Source organism: Sphaeramia orbicularis, chromosome 12 (genome assembly GCF_902148855.1).
Source record: "Sphaeramia orbicularis chromosome 12, fSphaOr1.1, whole genome shotgun sequence".
Taxonomy (NCBI): Eukaryota; Metazoa; Chordata; class Actinopteri; order Kurtiformes; family Apogonidae; genus Sphaeramia; species Sphaeramia orbicularis.
In genome coordinates this window covers 35,800,614-35,827,744 of record NC_043968.1, presented here as the reverse complement: position 1 = coordinate 35,827,744, position 27,131 = coordinate 35,800,614, and the positions used below count along the sequence as shown (strand labels likewise).

The 27,131-nt window shown below is 38.0% G+C and overlaps 3 protein-coding genes across 5 annotated transcripts in view; 1 reads left to right on the top strand and 2 right to left on the bottom strand.

Annotated features, from left to right (window-relative positions):
* Positions 1–5,613, top strand: part of usp6nl (USP6 N-terminal like) — a 94,050-nt gene extending 88,437 nt beyond the window's left edge. For all 3 annotated transcript variants that reach the window (XM_030149012.1, XM_030149010.1, XM_030149011.1), the window contains one exon: positions 2,426–5,613. In XM_030149012.1, the coding sequence (XP_030004872.1) occupies positions 2,426–4,008 (1,583 nt within the window). In that variant the 3' untranslated portion in view covers positions 4,009–5,613. The remainder of the gene's footprint in view (positions 1–2,425) is intronic.
* Positions 5,614–7,094: 1,481 nt separating this feature from the next.
* echdc3 (enoyl CoA hydratase domain containing 3) lies at positions 7,095–16,789 on the bottom strand. Its single transcript, XM_030148333.1, has 7 exons — positions 16,780–16,789; positions 15,358–15,529; positions 14,925–15,046; positions 14,716–14,813; positions 11,364–11,564; positions 10,991–11,169; positions 7,095–7,693 (listed from the first exon to the last, which is right to left on the bottom strand). Exons 1-7 carry the CDS (start codon positions 16,787–16,789, stop codon positions 7,540–7,542), a joined length of 936 nt encoding a protein of 311 aa, XP_030004193.1. The 3' UTR covers positions 7,095–7,539.
* Positions 16,333–25,847, bottom strand: kcnj8 (potassium inwardly rectifying channel subfamily J member 8). The gene is made up of 6 exons (XM_030150608.1): positions 25,477–25,847; positions 24,269–24,417; positions 19,186–19,346; positions 18,378–18,517; positions 17,526–17,742; positions 16,333–17,174 (listed from the first exon to the last, which is right to left on the bottom strand). Exons 1-6 carry the CDS (start codon positions 25,821–25,823, stop codon positions 16,929–16,931), a joined length of 1,260 nt encoding a protein of 419 aa, XP_030006468.1. The 5' UTR covers positions 25,824–25,847; the 3' UTR covers positions 16,333–16,928.
* Positions 25,848–27,131: the final 1,284 nt, after the last annotated feature.

Here is a 27,131-nt window from a genome sequence, read left to right as displayed (position 1 = left end):
GACGATGCAACCAGAATTTTCCTTCCTACCAAAGCCCACACCACCCATGTCTGTTCATTCCCTGAACCACTGACAGGATAATACGCCAGTTTTCCAGAATCTTTTTTAAAATTTCTGTTAACAACCATCTCCTTCCACATACAGTGGTGTGCAGAGGGCATATATCTTTAATTTTCTTGTTTTTTTAAATGAGACACCACAGGGATAAGAAATCACTGGGAATTTGTGGTTCTAATAGTGGATGAATCTGTGATTTCAAGTGGCTTTTATTCCCTGTGGTTTTACTGAGGAGTAATGTAGGCATTTGTAGGTCATTTAAGTCAATACTTTGGGGACAGTTGACCTGTTTTCCTTCAACACAAAACCCAGAAGAGAGTGCAGACCAATATGGTGTTTTGATTTTCAAAGCCTGATAATAGCTGATAATTTGTGTTTTTAATCAGTAGATTTGATCATTTATTGTGTTGGGACAAAGAGTAGATTTTACTGGTCAGGTACTTTTTATTGTCAGAGTGCACCGAATAGTTACTAAAGGCAGGTTTTACACAGAGGGAGGGACTTCTACTAAAAAATTATTTCCTATTTCCAGCTTTGCGAAACAAAAACAAAAAAACAGCAACATGTATAACTGCTATCCGCCACTAATATCAGGGTTCCCACGTGTCCTGGAAAACCTAGAAAATGATTAACCAGTTTTCCAGTCATGGCAAACGTATGTAAAATGAGAAAAAATGTCCTGGAAACGGTTAAGTTATCCTGGAAAATTATGTATCCTCCCCCTGCCTTATGACCTTGTGTGCCTAAACTGAGATGAAACAAAGGACATTTTTTTTCAGTGATTTATTGAAAATATACAAATATTTTTAGAGGAAATCCAGGAGAGAAAGTAAGAGAGAAGAGAAAGTTGAGTCGGGAATTGTCCAATTGAACATTGAAATTCCCGTTTATCAGGCTAATGAAGTGCTACGGTATAATCTGTGGGTGTGTTTGCATTATTCTGTGATAGATTTGATACTTTTGAAAATATTTTTCATAGATAAATTATAACCATAGACTGCACATCAAATGTCTGAGTAGTAAACATAGAAACAACCTGGGTAAATGTAAGTTACAACAGTAGAAAAGAACACTTCCAAAGAATGAGGGGGAATGGATCAGTGTATGATGTGATAACTTGTCTCTGTAGTGGCTGAAAATGCCCTGGAAAATAATTTCAGGGAAAAAGTGGGAACCCTGAATATGATAATCTTAAAAGATAATGCATGAACTGGTAAATAAATGAATACGAAACTAGGCCTAAACAACCCTTTAGTAGACATTTTGACCAACCAAACCTCAACTCTCACTAGTATTCCAGTCAGCACTTGAGAATATGTGATCATTCAGTTGTTACTGAAAAGATGCAGAGGGCAGTGGAACAAAGCCAGCTCATCTGTGGAGCACACAATCTCCACATTCTGGACAGTTCTGAGTGAATTAAAAACACAAAGAAAAGAAGAGAAATAAAAATTCACCTCTTTTCCCCCTACTCTGTCCCATGAAGGTCAGTGCACCTCTGTTTGTGCTGCATGGGTGAACACAGCTTTGATTCTCAATAAATGGACTGGAGTTTTTTTTCTTTCTACAAGTTCTAGTTCTTTTACTCAATTAAAAAAAAAAGAGGGGGGGGGGGGCAAGGTCAGTGGATAAACTCGTCATGGATAAAGTCATCGTTACCATGTGCATTCAGTGCCAATAAGTTGACTTCCTGGATCACTCCTACAGCACTTCCTGTTCCTCCAGCTGCTGCCTTCTGGCCCGGTGATCACACTTTCCCTTACAGTCCCCAGTGTATCCTGCGTCACCATTTTTTTTCCCTGTATGTGCTGTTCTTGTCATCTGTAATTTTATTTCTTTTTGCTGTAAAGTGGTAAGATAAAGTACGAATGTCTTAACATGTAGTAGTTGTAGAAAGGCGACTTTGGGGAAAGCTGTGTTAGTGATTTAAAATGAAACAAGTTCCAAGTCCTAGTACATTTAATAAGGTTCATTAATCAAGAACTATTTCTGACCTTTTCAGTCGGCCGATCTGGGGCAGCTAAGTAAAGTTTAATGAAGTAGATTGAAGGCTCATAATTTCACAGGCCTCCATGGAGTGCCACTTTCTAAATGAGCCCTTCCACCAAAATGGAAATTAATATCAAACACTATTATACATGTTTTGTTCTATCCTTTGCTCTTTGCCTGTGGAGATGTGATTACGTGTTGTCATGAATGTAATTCTCCTTTATTTTGACCTCTCTATGGCAGTGGTGTTGCATGAATCCATGTCCCCGTTGTGACTTCTCATCTGATGTGATCAGCGCCACAGTGTGTTCAACCATCACTTTCCACTTGTGTTCCCCTGATCCTGTTTGAACACATTTCTTCTGTTTTAAACTTGCAGGTAAAGATGAAGAGTTCCCTAAGAAGCCTCTGGGTCAGCTTCCTCCTGAGCAGTCACCACCTGTGGTGAACCACTTTCCTAATGGAGAGAGCCACGCTGAGCCGGCCGAGCCCCCCAGAGAACCCAGTCCTGCACGGGACCCTCAGCGGGACAGTCGGCCCCCCAGTCGGGCGCGCAGAGACTCGCTGGATAAGCCGATCCGCCACCACAAGGCTCGCTCCAGGGGATCAGGAGAGATCCCCATCGAGCAGCAGAGGCAGCCCACCACACCTGAGAGGAGGTCAACACCCCCGTCAGCCCCCACCCCCGTACAGACAACCACGGTGGATGGAGGGAAGACTCAGAGCAACGCCACCGCCAACCACAACTCCAACGCAGCCTCCAGCTCTCGCAGAGAGATCACCCCCCGCTGGTTCAAACCCTCCGAGACCAAACTGGAAGCAGCAAAGGCAGCGGCGGCCCGGGAGGTCCAACTGAGTCGAGCAGCATCGCCAGTTCCTTCCAGCCCGGACGACACGGGACTGTCCCACCGCCGACCGCGCTCCAAGGGCTTCGTCCCCGGCTCTAATCGTGGGTCCAACGCCTCCCAGTACGACAACGTGCCAGGATTTCCCGAACAGGATTTTGAGATCCTGGAGCTCGATAGACCTCCGTCCAGAATGAGGCCCCATCGCTCTGAGACTCCGTACAGCGTGTCTTCCATGCATCAGGGCAGCCCCAGTAGGGGGCCCAGCCTGGCAGGAAGCGTGGTCTCCATCACGTCGGGGCCTCGGATGGCCAAACAGCCTCTTCATCCTCCATTTTCACACAGTAATCCTGCAGGGATCCAGACCAGCTACCCTGGCAGTCAGAGCCAGTACCACAGCCCCCCCCACCAGCAGTCTCCAGGTAGAAACACCACCGAGGTCCCCATCCTCCACCCTGCCTACAGTGTGAACCTGGATCACAGAGCGGAGGACAGACACTATGCCATGCCCTCCCGGTTCTCGCCGTCCTCCGGGGTGACGTACGGGGACCGAGGGTACGCCACCACCCAGCGACAGCCCAACAGTGTTTCCCCAGAAAAGGTTCTCATGAACAATTCCTTTGCCACCTACCGTAGACAGCCACCACCCAGCTCCACCCATAACCCACGAAGCGCTAGGCCCCCCCAGGAGCATTCCCTGCACCTGGAACCCTCAGGGACCTCCACCCCCATCTACCTGCAACAGCTCACCTCCACTGCGCAGGTCTACGCTCCCGTGGACTATAGGTATGAGGGGCATCGCAGAGCCGAGCAGAACGCACTCCACCTGACGGAGGGAAGGCAACGGCGCCCTGTAGATGAACTCCCGTGGGTGGAGGATGAGTTCCCCCCTCCATCCCCCGGCGGGATGCCCCGATCGCCCAGCTTTCAGCGAGCCCAGATGTCCCCGGTGCAGGAGTTCACCTTTCCCGATAACTCAGAGAACCTGCTCCACTACAGGACACAGTTCCAAGAGCAGCAGCCTGTCATAAGGCAACAGCTCCCCCAGCTGTTCGGAGGACCACATTACAGGCACGCACAGGAGGCGTTCGCCATGCAGGAGTCGATGCTCCTGTGATCCACATCCAGAGACGGCGAGACACTGTAAGAACTGAGGAGTAGTCAATGACACTGTGGTGAAGGCAAGCAGATGTGCTCACTTTAAGAGTCTGGTTTTGTTTCTGCTCTTTAGTTTCTGTTCTTTATGTGTGAAATACTGACGTTCTGTCGACCTGCAGGACACACCAGCCTCTGATGTTTTTACTGATCAATTTAAAGAGAAACAAAACTGACTGAAGATTTAATTTTATTTTTGGATGTAAATCATTAATGAAAAGGTGACAGTATAAATCTTTTAGTCTGTACAGTGGATTTTGATGTTATTATGCTGAGATGTTCAACTTTATCTGTAGATGGGTCGAAGAGAGACCAGGACCCGGATTTAATTCCATCTTTATTTTTTTATGTTACTTACAGATATTTACATTAGAGATCGATTTACTCTATATGCTTGTGAATGTCATTTTTCAAGGAGAAGAAATTATATGTTTAACAATAGAATTAGTGAGTATTGAAGAATGGGTCACTGTAAGGTATGATTTCATTTCAATTCTCAAGCACCTCCATGAGCAGGGTTTGTAGTTTAATGACATTTTTCATCAAGTTTTGGTTGTTGTTCAGTTTCAGAGATATTTTTTATTCCTGATAACCTGATATAAATGCATTTCTGTCACATGTGAAGTACAGTCCTTTGGATATTTACATTCAAGGCCAGTCTTGTTCTTTGGTAAAATTCTGACATTAGATTAGACATTCAAGGAATAGAGAGCTAATTTCGAGGGCTAATAACATACACATATATGTATGTAAACATATATATTGGTTTGATGGCTTTAAGTCATCTGATTTGCTGTGTAACCATAGGTAACATGTTTTTTATGGCTTTACTGTAGTTACATCTTGAGCACAGGCAGCCAGAAATGGATGTTTTCTTTACTTGATTACTGTATGTCTTATTATTCAACACTGTCATATCAACTACTGCTCAGCTGCTGGCACCTCCAATGGCAAAAACACACAGGGCTGCAACCCACAGTTACTTTCATTATCGATTAATCTGCCAATCATCAAGTCCAATAAAAGACAAAAATGGTCGCCTGAAATGTGATCAGACCACCAACCAGCAATTGACGACGAAAAAACTGATGATTGAAATTTAAAAACTGATGATTTGAAAAATTAAAAAAAAAATTAAACTCCTCTGAGAGGCTAAAAAGAGGGACCACAGTGCAAAAATATTTACATTTATTTTTTGCTTCACTGAATCAAAAAGCAAAAGTCTGCATAAAAGTGAGATGATTAATCGATTCTGAAAATAATGTCATATTGCTCTTATTATACTACTGTATCCTACTCAACGGATTAGTTGTTGCAGCGCTCCGTACAGTCAGACACAAATGCACACACTACATAGACACAAATGTGCGAATCACACATTTGATATTTAACGATATCGTACATTACCTGTTATTTCTCATACTCTGGTTCTGTTGCAGAAACTCTCAATCAGTATTGTCAAACTGTTCATTACATTCCCTGACGTATCTTTGTTTATGTTTAACAACTAATTGCAGACCATTCTGATACTTTGCTTAATAAAAAAAAAAAGTGGGTGAAAGTGAAACAGCTGACTTGTCGTTAATTATACGTTTTACTGAACACACTGGTAAAAGGTAAAAGAACTAGAACTCCACAGTTTTCTCCTGCTTGTTTTTCCACTTATAAGGAAACCCTGCCCCCTAGTGGACAGAGTAGGTGGTGAACATTACGCAGGCTCTTAAAAAGTCTTACAATTTGAATTTACAAATCTGCTTTTAATATCTTAAAAAAAGTCTTTAAAATGTACAAAATTTTATAGGGTTGGTCTTAAGTGATGTTGTCATAAAGTTGTTCACTGTATTGTGTTTAAATGTGTCCAAACTAGAAAGAAAGTAACGTTAGTTCCAACCTGACAATTTATATTGAAATTAGGAACCAGTTATCGCTAACTTTGCAGCCCCCCCCCCCCAGTGAGAGACGACTTGGAACAGTGAGAATTAGGGCTTTGGAGTAAATAAATACATTTTTCTAAATTCTAGGAGTCATAAATTTTTGCCGGTATGGCCATGAAATAGACATTAAATTCTGCTCTAAGTCATCTTAAAAAGGTTTTAGAAAATCTTAAATTTAACTTGTAGAAACCCTGATTACAAACCTTGAGCTACAAACAGGGAAAAAAGACATGGCCAATTTTCAAGAGCTAAATTCAAAACCTTGTATGAGTTTCACAATTAAAGGTAAATTACACTGGGTTACAAAAAAATGTTTTTTGCAAGTTGTTTAGGTTTTTTCAACTGAATTAAGACCATTTTGCACCTCTAAATCCAAAAATGACATCTGTTTTTCTCAATCAGGTCAGGTTTTTTTGCCAATTTGATTTTGAAAAATTGGATCTTCTCACAAAATTGATTACATTTTTTTGACTTTATCAGTTGATTTTTTTATATAGTTCTCACCCAAAATAGGTTTTAAGAGAAAAAAAATCATTTTCTAACAGGATTCCTGTTAGGTACAATGGTGTATTCACCGCAGATGTAGCAGAATACGTCAGGCTTATTTTTGCAAGATCTTCTAGTTGAAGTCATTTCATTCACCTGTAATATTAAAAAAAAACATTAATCTTAAATTGGCAAAAGTAAAATCTTTAGAACTCGTTTATTGCAAGAAATATGAAAGAATTTTGTATCATATGATGTGAAAATGCCCATAAATGTAAGCAAAAATGTTAAAAAGCCAATATGTAACATAGTTCAGAAAGTTGACCTGATTGAGCTAAAATTAATGTGATTTTTGGATTCAGCACACCAAAATTATCCTAAATCAGCTCAAAAAACTTAAACAATAAATTTGTTGTCGACCAGTGATATCCTTGTTTCTTACATTTGCTCCAAACATATTATAAGTAATGTTTGCTGTTAATTTCCATCAGATCTACACATCAAGTGGGCAGGGTTTCATTCACTGCTTCACCACAACGGAATTTTTTTTTTTTTTTTTTTTAATTATACTTAAGGAACATACACTGTTTCCTATAAAGTTGGAATAATTTTGTTTCCAGACCCATACTTGACTTGTAAATTATTTATTCAAGATTAACCAAGAGCAAATAGCTTAGTTTGTATTCATAATGTTCTGTACAACACTTGTAACACCTGATATTTTCTACCACAAGAAAATACACACCTTTTGGGTCATTAAAAGTCATACATACTGGATCTGTACTGTACTTATTATTTATCTTCAAGTGTCCGTTATGTCGTCAACCCTCAGAAATCATCATCTTCACACTTTAAGGCACATAAATGATTCAGCTACTTGTCTCAAAAATCCTCAGGGAAGACGGTCATGGAATCATTCTTCGCCTCCTGTGAGCTACCAAATTCCACCTGTATTTGACCTTTGGAACAGTCCGAACACTGGCTGTGGATCAGTGGCCATTATTCCACACAGGAAAGGTAAAAGCAGTGGAGTGGATCAGTCTCAGTCATCAGCAGATCTGCACTGACCTCCATCACTCGTGGGCTTTCTCGGCTTTATGACTCCACACTGGTTTGCGTTTCTCGATGAAGGCTCGGATCCCCTCCTGTCCGTCTCTTAGTGCCAGGTTGTCGACCATCACCTTGGAGGCGGTGGCGTACGCCGCATCTCGACCTTGAGCCATTTGTCTTTAGTGGACAATGAGGAAGACAACGTGTTAATAAACAACTATGTGACAGGAAACGTACTGTACCCGTTAGATTTTTGCCGTATTTGTACTGGTTAAGGGTGATCCTTCGTGTGGTAAGTCATGTTCAGTGATATGAAAACAGTCCACTACAACTGAGTTATTCATTCACATCCTATAAAGGCCAGTACTGTGTCATTATATACAGGGTGGGGAAGCAAAATTTACAATGAACATTTAGTCGTTTTTTCTCAGCAGGCACTACGTCAATTGTTTTGAAACCAAACATATATTGATGTCATAATCATACCTAACACTATTATCCATACCTTTTCAGAAACTTTTGCCCATATGAGTAATCAGGAAAGCAAACGTCAAAGAGTGTGTGATTTGCTGAATGCACTCGTCACACCAAAGGAGATTTCAAAAATAGTTGGAGTGTCCATAAAGACTGTTTATAATGGAAAGAAGAGAATGACTATGAGCAAAACTATTACGAGAAAGTCTGGAAGTGGAGGAAGCAACAAAAAACGTACCAAAGCTTTTATTAAAGCTCTTAAATCCAAAATCCTAAAGGATCCAACCAAATCCATGAGAAAAATGGCAATTGAACTTGAGGTAGACAACAAGACCGTTAGAAATGCAGTAAAATATGATTTGAAGTTAAAATCTTACATAAGAACACCAAAACACTTGTTGACAACAGCAACAAATCCAACTTTAGCAATTTTTGGGAATCATGTTTATGGCCGCCTTCTAGCCCAGATCTAAACTCTCTGGATTCTGCTATTTGGTGCATTTTAGAACATGCTACCAATAGAACATCACACAGCAATGTCGACTTTCTGAAAGATACTATTAAAGAAGAATGGGAGAAGTTGTCACCTGAATATTTGAGGAACACTTGTGCAAGTTTCAGGAAGTGTGTGAAGGCAGTTATTGAGAAAGAAGGAGGACACATAGAATAAAAACATTTTCTATTATGTAAATTTTCTTGTGGCAAATAAATTCTCATGACTTTCAATAAACTAATTGGTCATACACTGTCTTTCAATCCCTGCCTCAAAATATTGTACATTTTGCTTCCCCACCCTGTATGATGTTTTTCATTTGTGTTATTGCAGCATTAATGTGTAAGGTTCATTTTACTACTGTACATGTCTAAGTTAGAGCTCATTTGACCAAAGTTATAAACGGTTTGCAACTTTAACTACATCGACTCATCATAATCAATAAGATCATCGTATGTTTATAGCGTTGGTGTCTCTTGACAACCACTTATCTCTAAAAAGTCAACTTCTCATGAGTTCAGAGGAGCAGACTATCAGCTTTACAGAAATACGTTTTCCAGATAATACACTAAGGTTTATAAAGAGTTTATTTAGCTCGCAGAGGAGGAGAATATCAGCCCACAGAAGAGCAATGGAGCGACAAAAAAAACCAAAAAAAACCCCAGCACATTTGTGAAAAAGTAAAAACTAACAATGTTTGTCTCTGAGATGTTGTTACTTAGAAGCATAAACTGCAAGGAAAGAAAGAAAGAAAGAAAGAAAGAAAGAAAAGACAAAAAAAGAGAAAGAGAGAACAAAAGAAAAAAGAGAAAGAAAAAGAGTGAAAGAAGAGAAAGAAAGAAAGAGAAAGAAAGAAAGAGAAAGAGAAAGAAAGAGAAAGAGAGAACGAAAGAAAAAAGAGAGAAAGAGAAAGAAAGAAACAAAGAAAGAAAAAGAGAAAGGGAGAATGAAAGAAAAGAGAAATAGAAAAAGAAGAGAAAGAATGAAAGAAAAAAGACAGAGAAAAAAGAAAGAAAAAGAGAATGAAAGAAAAAAGAGAAATAAAGAGAAAGAATAAGAGAGAGAAAGAAAGAAAGAAAGAAAGAAAGAAAGAAAGAGAAAGAGAGACCGAAAGAAAAAAGAGAAAGAAAAAGAGAATGAAAGAAAAAGAGAGAAAGAAAGAAAAAAGGAAAGAAAAAGAGAAAGAGAGAGAACAAAAGAAAGAAGAGAGAAAGAAAGAAAGAAAGAAAGAAAGAGATAATGAAAGAGAGAAAGAAAAAGAATGAAAGACAAAAGAGAGAAAGAAAGAAAGAAAGAAAGAAAGAAAGAAAGAAAGAAAGAAGAGAAAGAAAAGAAAGAAAGAAAGAAAGAAAGAAAGAAAGAAAGAAAGAGAAATAGAGGAAGAAAGAAAAAGAGAAAGGGAGAGTGAAAGAAAAGTGAAAGAAAGAAGGCAAGAAAGAGAAACAGAGAATGAAAGAAACAAGAGAGAAACAGAAAAGAGAAAGAAAGAAAGAAAGAAAGAGAGAAAGAAAGAAAGGAGAGAGAATGAAAGAAAAAAGAGAAAGAAAGAAAAAAGAAAGAAAGAAAAAAGAAAGAAAGAAAGAAAGAAAGGAGAGAGAATGAAAGAAAAAAGAGAAAGAAAGAAAGAAAGAAAGAAAGAAAGAAAGAAAAAAGAAAGAAAGAAAGAAAGAAAGAAAGAAAGGAGAGAGAAAGAAAGAAAGAAAGAAAGAAAGGAGACAGAATGAAAGAAAAAAGAGAAAGAAAGAAAAAGAAGAAAGAAGAAAGAAAGAAGAAAGAAAGCGAGACAGAAGAAAAAAGAGAAGAAAGAAGAAAGAAAGAAAGAAAGAACGAAAGAAAGGAGAGAGAAGAAGAAAAAAGAGAGAAAGAAAGAAAAAAGACAAAAAAAAAAAAAAAAAGAAAAAAAAAGAAAGAAAAAAGAAAGAAAAGAAAGAAGAAAAAAGGAGAAAAAAAGAAAAAAGAGAAAGAAGAAAGAAAGAAAGAAAAAAGAAAGAAAGAAAGAAAGGAGAGAGAATGAAAGAAAAAAGAGAAAGAAAGAAAGAAAGGAGACAGAATGAAAGAAAAAAGAGAAAGAAAGAAAGAAAGAAAGAAGAAAGAAAGAAAGAAAGAAAGAAAGAAAGAAGAAAGGAGACAGAATGAAAGAAAAAAGAGAAAGAAAGAAAGAAAGAAAGAAAGAAAGAAAGGAGAGAGAATGAAAGAAAAAAGAGAAAGAAAGAAAGAAAAAAGACAGAAAAAAGAAAGAAAAAAGAAAGAAAAAAAGAAAGAAAGAAGAAAGAAAGGAGACAGAATGAAAGAAAAAAGAGAAAGAAAGAAAGAAAGAAAGAAAAAAGAAAGAAAGAAAGAAAGGAGAGAGAATGAAAGAAAAAAGAGAAAGAAAGAAAGAAAGGAGACAGAATGAAAGAAAGAAAGAAAAGAAAGAAAGAAAGAAAGAAAGGAGAGAGAATGAAAGAAAAAAGAGAAAGACAGACAGACAGACAGTTCCTCCTCCTCCTGTGTCCTGCTGTCGTCACCTGTGGAACGTGGCCTTTCCCAGTGCTACCACAGGTCCACTGGCCTCACACACCCTCTGGGCGATGGACAGCGTCTCCTCCTCCAGTCGTTCCTCTGGCACCACCTTACTGATCAGACCGTGCAGCAAAGCATCATGGGCCGAAATAGGAGTTCCTGTGAACAGCATCTCCATGGCAACCTGAATAGGACAAGAGGTTAGTGCATGTTAAACAGTCAGTTTATATTTACATGTGTTCAACTCACAACAACACAGAAAGATGGAAGGAGGGAAGGAGGGAAGGAGGGAAGGAGGGAAGGAGGGAAGGAGGGAAGGAAGGAAGGAGGTTGAGTTTTTAAAGCAGCTCCAAGTGTCTGAGAGGCTTTCGTTGTTACCTTCCTCGGTACAGCTCGGCCGATGGCCACCGCAGGAGTTGAGCAGAATAGACCCACATTAACACCCGGAGTTGCAAAAGTGGACTTCTCCGTCGCTACGGCAATGTCACAGCTGGCAACCAGCTGGCAACCTGCTGCTGTGGCAACACCGTTTACCATGGCGATCACTGGAACTGGTATGTCCTGTATGAGAGTCATGACCTGAAACATAAGGAGGTCACAGTAGTGTTGAACACACACTTCTGTTAGTTTTCTGTCCAAACTCAGACCAGCTGAGGATGAGACTGACACTGTTCAGGTAAGTACATGTCAAACACTGACAACTAGTACAGGTGACTGGTTCAGTTATACAGTTGGGGTTCATTTCTTTCTTGTGACGAAAACACGGTTGTTGTTTTTTTTTTTCCACACAAACTTAAATGCACATTTAATAATCAGCAGTCTCCTGTGTACCATCCTCCTCATTACCATCAACATGCTCCATCTAACCCAGTGGTTCCCAACCTTTTTTGGCTCGTGACCCCATTTTAACATCACAAATTTCTGGTGACCCCAGACCTTCAAAACAGAGACTTTTCTTTTTTTGCTAAAATGAATTTGTTTTTGATCATGTAATCATTTGCTCTACTATGTTGCAAATAAACGTTAATTTTAGACGACATTTAGTCTATATAATGTATATTATTATGGACGGAGGCAGAAAAGCCAGGTGTAGATTACTGCACGAAGTGAGACTTTTATTTTCCTTGGTCAGGATATGTACAGTCAGTCCAGCTTGGATTTACAAGGCTGACAATTAATACTGAACAAACAAGAACTAAAACTATGAATTATGAAAGAGCTGCAGCATCTGAAACTGACCACAATGAACATTTGAAAGATAAACAGTACCACAGTGCTTCAGTTTCAGCTTCACAGTTTGTCATGTCTTTTATGGATTGGGATTGTCTGTGTCAACTCACCAGATATTTTTTATTAGTAAGTTTTTATTCTTATTATTATCAGTTACTTAAATTTCAGGCAACCCCATTTGAATTCCAGGCAACCCGACCCATAGGTTGAAAAACACTGATCTAACCCTAGATAAACATGTCAAAGAACAAAAACACATTATTTCAGGTCAGATTCTGGATTTGGTTTCAGTTTAGTTTCATTCACAGGTTTATAACAAAGCTGTGGGATTCTGTCTCGAACTACAGTGAGTTTCTGGACAGAAATATTCACATGTGCGCAAAAGACACAACAAACCAAAACAGACACTGAAACTATCAGCATGTGTTCTGTGTGATCCATCTGAGACTACAGTCGTATGTCTACTTTACATGTCTGTTCTTTTTTGCACTGCTGGGAGTGTTGAGTATAATGCCTACATATTTCAGCTTCAAATAAATTCTATTTGTAGTGGAGTATTTGTACTGTGTTTATTAGTACTTCTATTGAAGGAAGTGATCCCAACACTTCTAAATCACTTCAGGACTGTGACCTATTCAACAGCCGAACAAAACAATCAGGTCTGAATGGTAAACCAAAATAGAGCAGGAATGTAGGTTGTGTGCACAAACTCATAGATTTACAGTGTTTAAAAGCAGGGAGATGAAATAACATCTGGGATTCCTATGGAAAACACAGGAACAAAACTGCCTTTTCATACATAAAACCAAAGGATCCAGTCAGAGGGATCTGAGATCAGTGCAAATTAGTCGTTAAAACACCGGAAAAGACAGGAAGAGGATAATGTCCAAGAGGTGTCAAGTAATGAAGTACAAATATTTTGTTACTTTACTTAAGTAGAAATTTAGGTTATCTATACTTTACTGGAATAATTATTTTTCAGCCAACTTTTTACTTCTACTCCTTACCTTTTCATCCAATTATCTGTACTTTCTACTCCTATTTCATTTCGGCTTGTCATCATTTAAATAAAAAAAAACTATCCAGATAAATGGTGCAGAAATATAAACATACTAGTGCGTTGACCCTTGGGGATCCACGGGTTCTAGATGTAGTAGTTTTTCTGCAGCTGTGTATTCGTGCATGCTGTACCACATTTGTCCAGCAGTCACCGCCAAAGCGTTCTGGGCATAGCAACGTGATTGTAAGGCTATTGTATTCCAAAATGACTAATATCTCCCAAAATACTGGTCCTATCAACTTGTCCTTTTTTCTAGTCTGTTCGTTGACCAAAAATACATAAATATGCCAAACAGTAGCAGTCAGATCTGTACGAATTTTGTGTGAATCTCACTTGCACACAGAGGCCACATGGCCTTTATAATCTAGATACCATTCCAAGTGTGGTGAGGCTTAAACTTTTGTCCGAATGGCATTTTTTTCCACCTTACATTTACCTTTATACTTTAAGTAGTTTTGAAACCAGTACGTTTACACTTTTACATGAGTAAAAAGCTTGAGCTGATACTTCAACTTCTACAGAAGTCTTTTTAAACCCTAGTATCTTTACCTCTGCCTGAGTAATGAATGTGAATACTTTGGACACCTCTGATTACATCAATGTAAAAAGCGATATAAATATATAAAGAATGACTTCACATGCTCATTTGTCAAAATACAGGGTGGGGAAGCAAAATGTACAATATTTTGAGGCAGGGATTGAAAGACAGTGTATGACCAATTAGTTTATTGAAAGTCATGAGAATTTATTTGCCACAAGAAAATTTACATCATAGAAAATGTTTTTATTCTATGTGTCCTCCTTCTTTCTCAATAACTGCCTTCACACGCTTCCTGAAACTTGCACATGTGTTCCTCAAATATTCAGGTGACAACTTCTCCCATTCGTCTTTAATAGTATCTTCCAGACTTTCTCATAATAGTTTTGCTCATAGTCATTCTCTTCTTTACATTATAAACAGTCTTTATGGACACTCCAACTATTTTTGAAATCTCCTTTGGTGTGACGAGTGCATTCAGCAAATCACACACTCTTTGATGTTTGCTTTCCTGATTACTCATATGGGCAAAAGTTTCTGAAAAGGTATGGATAATAGTGTTATGTATGATTATGACATCAATATATGTTTGGTTTCAAAGCAATTGACGTAGTGTCTGCTGAGAAAAAACAACTAAATGTTCATTGTAAATTTTGCTTCCCCACCCTGTACACAAAGTAAATAAGTGAATCTTTGTAATGAAACTATGTTATTGGGAGTTGTTTTTCTTATGGGATCAATTTAGAATAAGTAAACTATGTAATCAGATGGATAAGGTACAAAAAGAAATAAACAAAATTCAACTGTAAAGGAAAAGGAATGGATTTGTAAATAGTGAGCTGAGAACACATGACCCTGTGCATGGGGTGTTGAGGAAGTCCAGAAAAGTAGGACAGACTTACCTCTGCACAGGTCTGAAACACCTGTGTGTGATACTGTCGGCCCTGAGCTGATGTCAGCTCCTTCAGGTCATGACCAGAGGAAAACACTGGACCTTTGGCTGACACACACACACACACACACACACACACACACACACACACACACACACACACACAGTTATATGGTCATCTTTATTCTATCACAAACACACATATAGATTAAAATATACCTGATATGATAATAACTCTGAGATCATCCCTGTCAATATCACTTAAGATGTTCTCTCTGAGGGATTCCAACATGGACAAAGACAGAGCATTCCTCTTTTTAGGATTGTTTAGTATTATCCTCCTACCAAGACAAAAGAGCAAAACATGTTTTTCAGACTTATCAGAGTTCCACTGAGTCAGTTGCACAATTTCACTGTTGAGCTAACATCACAGTGCAAAGAGCAGCAGCTGTTAACGTTTTACTTTTTTAGCAGCACCTTTAAAAATGTTATTTTATTCAACAGTCTGCTTCTAACAGTCAAATGTAGGTAGAATTAATTTTTTAAAAAAGGGGGGGAAAAAAGACAATAAACAACTTTGGGGGTGCTCGTGACTTATTTCTCGAATTATTAAAGCTAGTTCCTCAACAGCAGCTACCGCAGATAAACGCACCTTATTCCGTTGTTTTGTTGTTTCACTGTCAGCGGTTCCGGTCCGGTTTGAGAATAAAGACGGGTCCCGGTCACCAGTGTGGTCCTGCTAACCTGGAGGAGCCTGACAAACCTGCACAGAGCCATGTTTCTGCTACATTTAACCACTGACCCACACACAGGTCGATCAATAACTTCCGGGTTGTGACGTAAACCCGTAGTACATTACGGCGTACGTAAAAGAGGAACGCAACAAAGCATTTTTTCTGTTTTAACAAAATGTATAATACATTTGACGTTACACAGATATTAAGGTATAAGTATTACTAACACTAATAATAGTAATATATTTAAAGTCAACACTTTAGTTTGTTTTTTTACTTTTAATTATTAATAAATTATTTCCATGATTTCCACTTATCTGGTTCATTCTAGTGTGTTCTGACACTGTAATTGCAGGTGTTCAGCATTAAAACATATTCTAATAAGGTAAGTGTATTTATTATCATGCATCATCATCCAAAAATACACATATTGACTGTCAGTTAAAATGCAACTGTAATCAACAAGTTCTCAGATTTGACGTTTGCAGGTACTGCTTTCTCAAAGTTTGTATTTTTTCATCTAAAAGTTTATGTAATTGTGAAAATACAATGAATATCACATCCAGTAGTTTCTTCTAATCACTTGAGGTAAAATAAAGCATATTCTTCCAACTCATAACATGTACCTTTGAATGCGCAATTTGTCTTTTAACAGTCAGAACTCATGAAATGTCATTATTGTGGTCGTGAACGGTGAGTTTTATTTGATCTCTTTGCTTTTTCACTGCTGCATCATACATACTTAGACTATGGAAAAACAAGAGTGCTAGTTTTACAATTACATTTTTACATTTTTGTTTATTAATAAATCTATAGCTTAGGCTACCAATCAGAAAACACATGACAATACCCTTGTATTAAAACAAGCTGATGTCTTTAAATATTTGTAAGCTAAAAAGATACTTGATTTATAATATGACACATACAAATATGACACATTAAACCTGTAGCCAGGAAACGGTTATTGATTGTCTGTTTAATGATTAATCATTTAATGAACATCTCCACACTACTTTTACATTAAAATTTGTGACCAAACAAAAGGTTAAACTGGGTTCATGGAGTGAAGGTACTGTGTGTTATTCAGACTGGAGTCTTCTAAAGCACATTGGTGATTTTAATTAGAGCTCACTCTACTTTACAACTATCTGAATGTACGTGTGTGTGTGTGTGTGTGTGTGTGTGTGTGTGTGTGTGTGTGTGTGTGTGTGTGTGTGTGTGTGTGTGTGTGGTGAATGGTTCTCTGGGTAAACATTTAGCTACAAAGCTGAATGATAGGATGTCAGTGCGTTGAAAAGTTGAGTCTGAAAATGCACCACATACACGTAAACATAGAGTACCATCAGTCATGAAAGTGTTGGGAGACGAAGCGAGACAAGGCAGGGAAGAGAAACAAAACAAGTCCCATCATGGCAGGAGATACACCAACACCCACAATCCTCTTCTCCATCAGGAGGACCAGGCCAGCCAGCAGGAGGCAGGCCTCATGTCAGGTGACGGCGTTCAGGTTCTGGCCTCCTTCAGTGAAGAACTGGACTTTAGGTGCGAGGAGTCCAGAGTTGTTCCTGCGCAGACCCCCGCTGCTGCCCGTGCCTTTACGCATGGAGTTGTTGCGTCTCATGGAGTTGCGTTTCCGTAGAGAGTTCTGGTGCGACAGTTCGCTCTTCTGAAGCGTCTGGATTAAGATCGACGGCTTCTCATCCAGTTCTCTGGCACTGCAGCGTGGAGTCGCAACCTTAAGAAAAAGCAGAACATTTCTTCATTCAGTTTTTAAATAAAATGTTCTACTGGTGAAGCTTCAGTAGAAAGTGATATGAGTCATTTACATGTAGGTTATATAGATATGATTAACACAAATGGTTTTGGCTCTTACTTATATTTAATTTATTTTGAGCCACAAGTATTTTTCCTGTCCTTCATTTATTTAGTATAATATTTGTTGCTCTTTTTTTATTATTATTTTTTATTATCATTTCTGTATAAATCTGTTCATCTACTCATTCTGAAGTTTTCACTATGACAATATGACATATTAAAAATACAAAGAAACATTTTCCTCTGAAAATTAATTCTGAGTCTCTTTTACCTTGACTGTATTTCCAAACTTGGAGTAGTCCACAGAGTAGACGCCCTCCTCCTCTGTTACTATGGGAACAAAGCGATGACCCCACTGGATCTCCTCTGAGACGTAGGAGGTCCGGGCCTGAGTGGTGATGCCTGTCGTCTCCACCACACCCTCCAGGATGGCGATGACCTCCAGGTCACTGCACTGCAGCTCCATGGCCGACAGGTCATACAGAGGGCTGAAGGATGACAACACATGAACACATGGACATATGAAGACATGAACACATGAACACATGAACACAGGAGATGAATATATGAACACAGGACATGAACATATGAACACATGAACATATGAACACATGAAGACATGAACACAGGAGATGAACATATGAACACAGGACATGACCATATGAACACAGGACATAAACATATGAACACATGAACATATGAACACATGGCATGAACATATGAACACATGAACATATGAACACATGAACACATGACATGAACATATGAACACATGAACATATGAACGCATGACATGAACATATGAACACAGGACATAAACATATGAACACATGAACATATGAACACATGACATGAACATATGAACACATGAACACAGGGCATTTCTCCTTTTTATGCTGTAGTTCTACATTCATCCAGCAGAGGGACACAGTGAGTTATAACATAAACTCCTATTCATCACTTCTGTGTTGTTTTTATTTGTTTAAAAGTTATAAACAGTTCAACCAAAGAGTTCAAACATTAGGGACAGATTTAATTCACTTGGTGAAACTGCAAAACAAAAAAAAGCACATATGTGGAAAAACACTTAAAGCAGAAATGTGTTTTTTCTGCGTGTTCCTGCCTGTTTTTGTCGATGATGTGGCAGATGATGAGCGGTGCGAGGAGGAACAGACTGTTACTGGCCACAGCACTTTCAGTCTGGACGTCGATCTGATGGATGGGGATCACCTCCCCCTCAGGTGTGGTTGTCTTCCTCACCACCTGCACAGGAAAATGAATACAAATGATTCACTCAACAATCCCATAGCGCAGTCTGACACTGCATCAGTAGAGTCAGGGTTTTTCAAAGATATTTTATTGGCAGATATAATAAACTTTAATTGGTGGTAAATAAACTTTACAATGGAGAGTGGAATACAGCTCTCATTTGCACATTCTGTCTATTAAATGCCAGAGAAATACCCTTTTGTTTGAGCTACAGGGTTGTCACATCCTAAAGGATAAACAAACGTATGTTTTAATTGGCTGGTTATACACACTGTTAGACATAAAGTTGGAATCATTTTGTTTTCAGATACATTCCTTTTTTTATTCCTATTAATACACATCAGTAATCACCTTTGACCTGATGCAATGAATACATCCTGAATCCCAGTTAGACTTTATCTACCAACAATAAATCACATTGTCACAATTATTTCATGAGAAGAGGTAAAAATATGTTATTTCTTTACAGGCAACAGTGTAGTGGGAAAACAACAAACTTCTTATAAAATAGCACTGATTAATTCATTAGATCATTTTAATCTTTGTGGCTGTAAAAATGTAGCCTATAAAACAAAAGTATACGTGAAGGATTCAGAAAGATTCAGAAATTTGGAAATAAAAAATAAAACTGATGAGAAACTGTTGGGTAAGTGGGTGAACACCTGTAGTCTGATGGTGGCTCCTATAATCATACTCTTTCTCAGGTCTCCGATGCGGATCATGAAGCATAAACGGTTGTTTCTGACGGCAATGACAGCGTGGCGGCTGAAGATGAGCGTCTCTGCTCGGCGGTGTGACTGGGCCGTTTTCATAAAAATACAACCTAAGCAGAGGAAAACACACACACACACACACACAGGTATTGATAAAAACACAACACAGATATTTATACAAACACAAGTACTGATGCACCACAAATGATGATAATGATGAAAATGATGATGATGATGATAATGATGATGATAATGATGACAATGATGATGATGATGATAATGATGAAAATGATGATGATGATGATGATGAAAATGATGATGATGATGATGATGATGATGATAATGATGACAATGATGATGATGATAATGATGAAAATGATGTTGATGATAATGATGATGATAGTGATGAAAATGATGATGATGATGATAATGATGATAATGATGATGATAGTGATGAAAATGATGATGATGATGATGATGATGATGATGATGATGATGATAATGATGATGATGATGATAATGATGAAAATGATGATGATGATGATGATGATGATAGTGATGATAATGATGATGATGATAATGATGATGATGGTAATGATGATGATAGTGATGATGATGATGAAAATGATGATGATAGTGATGAAAATGATGATGATGATGATGATGATGATGATGATGATGATGGTGGTGATGATGATGATGATGTAGTCTCAGCTCCTGTTTACAGTCTGTGGTCTCAGCTGGTTGCCTGGCAACCTCAGGGTGGCTGTGATGCTAAGCTAATGTTAGCATAATTCATCTAGCTATGAAAAAGACTGAAAAAAAAAACCCTCCATAAAACCACAACATATCTCTTTAATACATTGTCTTTATCATTTCAGCATTCTTTTTGTGTTTTTCTGTGGATTTGTTTGATGTTTTCAGATGTTTCAGGTGTTTCCTTGTTGTGTTTCTCTTGGATCTTCATACACTGATTAGCCATAATATTCTGACCACTGACATAAGTGGTGATAATGGTGGATTATCTCAGTATAATGGTCCCTTCCACTGGGTTGGCTGTAGAATTAGGCAGCAAGTGAACATTTCGTCCTTGGATCTGATACTCTCAGGTCAGTTGATCATCTGTGGGAGCTGTTGGACAAATAAATCTGATCCATGCAGGTCCATCTCTCTACTTCCAGGACTTCAGGGATCTGCTGCTGATGTGTTGGTCCAGATACCACACACACCTTCAGAGGTTTGGTGGAGTCTAGGCCTGGGGTCAGAGCTGGTTTTGTGGAAAAAGAGGAACCTCCACCAAATTAGACAGGTGGTAATAATGTTCTGAACCCACAGATGTTTGACTGGTTGAGATCCTGTTGTTGTTTAGATACTTTTGGGTGGTACTAAACACTTTACACAGGGAAGGAAATAGAGCTGGAGATGATCTGACCCAGTGGTTTAACTATGACCATTTGTCTCTTGTCAAAGTTGCTCAGATCCACACTTTGACCCATTTGACTGTTTCCTACACATCACCTTTGAGGACTAAATGCTGACTTGCTGTCTAGTATACCCCACCCACTGACAGGTCCCATGGTAATGAGATACTCAACATTATTACCACTTTAACTGTGCAGGATCACAACATTTCGGCTGATCTGTACGTACTCTAACACTTTCTGTAAGAGATAATAAAGCGTTTTGAAAAACCTCAGAAGAAGAAAGATGTTAAAGCACTGACTGATCCTAAAGGTCATTTAAAGGTGGGGTAGGACCCTGGAAAAATGGTTCGAGCAAACTACACTTTGAAAATACACAATTCAAAAGTCCAAACCCCTTTCATCAGACTTCCTCCCGAAGCCACGCCTCCAGAGTAACGGCACGCGCAAAGCTTGTTCCCAAGGGTTCACAAGCGCTGCGCAGCATCAACTGCCCCCTGATTCATACGTACCTCTGAATTCAGGTCTGTACACTGTAAAAAAAATCTGTAATTTAACAGAATTTTCACTGTTTATTTTACAGATTTTTCCTGTATTTTTAAGATACAGGAAAATATCAATGAAATGACAAAAATAGACTGTGATTTTACACGTCAAATGTAAAATAATACAAAAAAAACTGTAACTGTGAACAATCAAAAAATTTCTATTTTTTAAAAGAAATGTTTTCTTTTTTCACAGAAAAATACAGTTAAAATAAATTCGCAAATGTATCGTAATTTCACAAATATTTCTTTTCTATTTATGAGATTAAACTGTTAATTTAAAGTTTAATACTGTAAAAAAAAAATTATAAAACAAGATAAAATTACTGACAATTAACCGTGAAAGAAGTATTTGTTCTGTAAGTTTAACAGGACTTGTTTGTTAATTGACAAATATCATGTGTAATTACGGGAGGTTTCACAACAAAAATGCTGAATAAATGTATTTTTGTGAACCTATAACATGTGTAAGCACGGATAAACTGTCAAAATACACTTTTTATCAGTGGATTGTACAACTTAGTCTCATTGAAAATCATTTATATATTTACAGGGTGGGGAAGCAAAATTTACAATGAACATTTAGTTGTTTTTTCTCAGCAGGCACTACGTCAATTGTTTTGAAACCAAACATATATTGATGTCATAATCATACCTAACACTATTATCCATACCTTTTCAGAAACTTTTGCCCATATGAGTAATCAGGAAAGCAAACGTCAAAGAGTGTGTGATTTGCTGAATGCACTCGTCACACCAAAGGAGATTTCAAAAATAGTTGGAGTGTCCATAAAGACTGTTTATAATGGAAAGAAGAGAATGACTATGAGCAAAACTATTACGAGAAAGTCTGGAAGATACTATTAAAGACGAATGGGAGAAGTTGTCACCCGAATATTTGAGGAACACTTGTGCAAGTTTCAGGAAGCGTGTGAAGGCAGTTATTGAGAAAGAAGGACGCATAGAATAAAAACATTTTCTATGATGTAAATTTTCTTGTGGCAAATAAATTCTCATGACTTTCAATAAACTAATTGGTCATACACTGCCTCAAAATACTGTAAATTTTGCTTCCCCACCCTGTATATATTTACTGATTTATTGATTGATTGATTGATTTATAGGCAATTTGATTGTTTTAATACATGAAAATATTCTTTATTAAACATTAAAAAGTCAAAAAATATGCAAAATCTCATGTAAAGTTAGGGCGAAGACTGCATTTTAATTATGGAAAAATACCGTATTTTTATGAGATGCTTATTTTCTGTTATTTAACAGTATTTTTTCAGCACCCCTGCTGCCGGAATAATACCATTTTTTTACAGGTTTTTTTTTTTTTTTTTTTTACAGTGTATATCAGTATATTAGATTAGAAGTTGGACTTTTCACTTGTTATTTTAATACGTGTTCTAAGTAATCTCGGGCTGGTAAGAACAGCTGATGGCAGTAGGACTGATGTCAGGCTAGCAGCCCACTGATGTTAGCTTTGAACGCTATAATCTGTGCATTTCACCGGTATGTTTGCCTGCAGAACAGCCCCAGTTCATGCCTATCTGGCTAATGTTACATTTCCTAGTGATTTATGTTAGTGACAAAACAGTTTGCCGGTGAACTTTCCATCCTAATATAACTAATATAGCCAAGCTCTGGCTCTGGTTTTGTTTCCTGTACAAGTGCTCCAAACCTCTGATTCATGCACGAAGAACGGTACGTGCAGAGGGGGGAGGGACAAATGGCAGTTGAGTTTGATAGACATATCACCGTTCAATCATTTCAAAGGGTCGGTTAAAATGATTGGATGGTGTTTTTTCAGTCCTGTTCGTTCCACAGGTGACTTTTTTTTTTGTGTGTGTGTGTTAGAGCATTTAATTAATTGGTTGTAATCAGGCAGCGAAGGGGATTTTAAGCAATATAGTAAAAAAAAAAAAAAATGCTCCAGGAAAACATCTCCTACCCCACCTTTAAGGTCTTATTTAAGCATCTGGATTATAAATACTTGACTCTAATTCTAGTCTGTTGTATAATTTGCAGCGCTATATCTTTTAGCAACAGGTTTGATTCCTGAACAGACGACAAATCCATTTTCCAGAATATTCTAGTGCAGGGGTGTCAAACTCATTTTAATTCAGGGGCCACATTAAGCTAAATTTGATCTGAAATGGGCCGAACCAGTAAAATAATAACATAATAATATATAAATAATGTCAACTCCAAACTTTTCTGTACGTTTTAGAGCGAAAAAAGTACATTTACATTATGAAAAGGTTTACATCTACAAACTATCCTTTCAAACAATGTGATTAACATTAACAAACTGAAAAAAAGAAGTGTAATTTTAATAATATTCTGCTTCAGTTTATCATTTACACGCATACATTATAACTTATAGATCACAGTGGATCTACAACCACACAAAACATTTAATAACAGGCAGAATATTGTTAAAATTCTACTTGCTTCTCTTAAGACATTTCAGGTTGTTTATATTTGTTCAGGTTATTCACATTTTTTGTGAAATTATACTTTGTTTTATTGTGAATACATAAAAATATTTACATTTACAAAGAGTAAAAATTGAAGTTGTCATTATTTCTATGTCGTTATGATAGTATTTGACTGGTCCTGCCCACTGGAGATTGAATTGGTCTGAATGTGGAACCTGAACTAAAAGGATTGTTAATATCTTCGTGTAGTTTTTGCATTTCACAAATTCATCTCAAGGGCCAGACTGGACCCTTTGGCGGGCTGGATTTGGCCCCCGGGCTGCATGTTTGACACCTGTGTTCTAGTGTATTGCACTGGATACTTTCATCTATATAACATTAACAATCTCTGGAACACTATAGAAGCAAAGCACAAGTAACTATTTTTTGGCATTATTAGTGGTTTATGGAGCCTCTAAGGAGATGCTAATTATGGTCTGGTATATGTTTTAGTATGTCTGTCAATTCCCTGTCACTGGACAAAGATCACAAATTGCTCTAGTGGTGGAAGACAATGACTGTTCTCATCCCTTCTATGAACTGATGCTGATTTTTTTTAGAGCCTGTTTCTGAGTCTCACCGAGCATGACAGCGTTGATGATGAGCCCCACTATGTTCTGCATGATGAGGACGGTGATTGCTGCTGCACATTGTTCTGTGATCATCCGTCCTCCGAAGCCGATGGTCACCTGAACTTCGATGGAGAACAGGAAGGCCGAGGTGAACGACCTGCGGAAAAGGTCACACTGTTTATTTGGCATTTGACAGAAGTCCTCATCATCCCTGGTTCAGCTTTTCACCCGAGCAAAATGTCCGCTCTGGCAAAATTTTCAGGTATTTATTTTATTATTAATAATAATAATAATAATAATAATAATAATAATAATAATAATAATAATAATAATAACAATTTGGACTTATTTCAAAGTACCCAAGGTCGTCTGACAAAAAAAAAGGAGGGGGTAAAAGGAGTTGGTGAAGAGAGTTGATTTCAGATGCTTAATCATGTTTTACTCTTCATCCTTTTAGGGGATTATGGTGTTTACACGTGCACAAACAGCATCCAAGAAACTTTAGACCAAATTTAGACTGCAAATTTTTTGGCTCTTACCAAGATAACAAAACTTAGATTTAGAAATGTTAGACAATTTATCTTGTTTTAAGAGTTAATTTCTTATTTTAAGTGCTCATACATCTGTAGAAATGCTTATTTCTAGATTAAACAGTTAAATTATTATTAATTCAAGATTGTCCAGTGAAATCATCTTGCTGCATGGACACATATTATTCACTTGTTTTGAGTACCTTTACCTCAGATTTAGTGTTTTTTCTTATTTTTAGACACCCCTTTTTTTTTTTTTTTTTTTGCAGTGTACACAAAACATGTCTAAATCTCTGCAACTGTTAGAATATTGAAGGAAGTGTGTTTTTCTTTGCTCTGTTGCATCTTTAACTCCAGCATGAGAAGAAAGGGGAAAAGAAAAGATGAGAAGAAGAGTCCTGATGGGAAAGGAGGCAGGATCAGAGAAGACAGGGAAAAGGCAGAGGGACCCTGTTCACTCATGACTTCATCCTGAATGTTTTACATTATTTCCTCTGACTATATTTCCGTTGGTTTCCTGAACATGTGCGTGTTTCTGTAAAAACAGGAGATTCTAAGTGTGAATAAAGTCCAATCAAATAGATGAGACCAGACTGTGTTTACTGCACCTCAGCTGTCTGATTAAACACACTCTGATGGTCCACTTCCACTATTAGAAACTCCACAGTCTGATCATCTGTTCTTACTTGACGTCCGTGACGCAGTGGGTCCTGTTCTGCGGACCCGGGTCCAGGTCTCCGTGCGCAAAAGCCACGAGCCACCAGTTCATGGCGAAAAACAGCCAGCTGCTCACAAAGGTGGTGGTGAAGATGACCAGGGTGAAACGCCATTTAAGGTCCACCAGCGTGGTGAACACGTCCTGCAGGAATCTGCCCTGTTCGCGGATGTTCTTGTGCGCCAAATTGCACGAGCCGTTTTTGGCGATGAAACGCGCTTTGTTGACCCGGTCCCTGAACACCGGTTTGCGGGGCATCCGAGAGGCGAGCCCCGGCAAACCGAACTCCTCCGGAATGATGCTTTTTCTCGCCAACATCTCCTGCTGTAGTTGGTGGACAAGAAAAAAAAAAAACAAAAACAAAAAAAAAAAACTCAGACACTACTTTTCGTTGGAACTCCGGTGCGTGTTTGCGCGTGGAGCGGGACTGTGCGCACGGATGGAGATGCTCCGGACACGCAGCGCGCCGCCTCTGCTCAGCTCCTGTGAGGGCTGGGACGGGTTCCACTCTGCTTTTGACGTAGTCCAGCTTCCAGAGTCCACACCGGGTCTGACCCGGGTAATGCTGCCTTCAAAGACCGTCCAACAACCGTCGGAAATGAAGGCATCACAAAATAAATACAACATCCCCTGAAGTTTTAATCATTTCTTTATCCATGAAAAATGCAAATAAAGTTTAAAAAAAAAAATATTTTCCTTAAAAAATATAGCCTATATATTTCTCAAATATTTTCTACATTTGTCTTGAGAATTTAGTTGTAGATTGAGACTTTTTTTTTTTCTTTCACTGGTTTCAAAACGTAAATAGCTTAAAGCGGAAAAAACGTCTATAATAAAAACTAGATAATTTAACTGTATATGACACAAACACCACTATTTATTTTCATGTTAACATATGTTGTGCAGCTACATGACTACTGGTGTATTTTGTAGCTAAAATAATCTGAAGTATAATGTAATAATGTCCCACAGATAAACCCTCATACAGTAACATTTACGCAGCAGATAGCAGTCCAGTAACCGTCAGCAGGGGGTGCCATTTAGCAGCAAATAGTGCATCTGCTAAAACAACGCACAGTCAATGACACAGTAAAAAAGTGGACAAGGACACTCATTTCACTCAAAACCATTTTAATAGAATTTCAAAGTGTATAAAAATTAGGCACACATAATAATAATAATACTGCTTTGCTATAGGTTTTAAAATGAATGGATATACAGGCTACTACATACACAATGTACACGTTCATACATCGAATAAAAAATACAATGAATAAGTGAAAATAGTGAGAAATGCAGTTGCATTCTTTAACAGTCATTGAGTTGTTCATGTCACAATGAGAAACAGTAAGTGTACCAGGGAAATGGAAAGATGTTCATAAAGGTGATCAGTGTTAAAAATGGCAGAAATGGTCATTTATTTTGATGAAGAACCACCTTTAAATGGAGTATTTATTACTGTTGAACCAAGCCCTGCTTCCCATTGAACTGATTAGAGTAAAAGTCCTTCCACTGAGACCCAACATCCACCTTTAGATTTAAGAAAGTTACTTATTTTTGCATATGCACACAAGGCAAAAGTCTACGGAACAGGATTAGGGCCACTGGGGAAAAAAAAAGAAAAAA

Bases quoted from the DNA above. Each gene is read 5' to 3' on its own strand.
- echdc3 (XM_030148333.1), bottom strand. The intron at 14,814-14,924 runs GTATATTTTAAT...TGTGTGTGTCAG, and splicing joins CAGAGTTATTATCATATCAG to CCAAAGGTCCAGTGTTTTCC. The intron at 11,170-11,363 runs GTAACAACGAAA...TGTCCTATTCAG, and splicing joins GCCGAGCTGTACCGAGGAAG to GTTGCCATGGAGATGCTGTT.
- kcnj8 (XM_030150608.1), bottom strand. From the start codon at position 25,823: ATGTTGGCGAGAAAAAGCATCATTCCGGAGGAGTTCGGTTTGCCGGGG. The intron at 24,418-25,476 runs GTAAGAACAGAT...CCTTTTCCGCAG, and splicing joins CACTGCGTCACGGACGTCAA to GTCGTTCACCTCGGCCTTCC. The intron at 18,518-19,185 runs GTGTTCACCCAC...TTTCCTGTGCAG, and splicing joins GAGCCACCATCAGACTACAG to GTGGTGAGGAAGACAACCAC.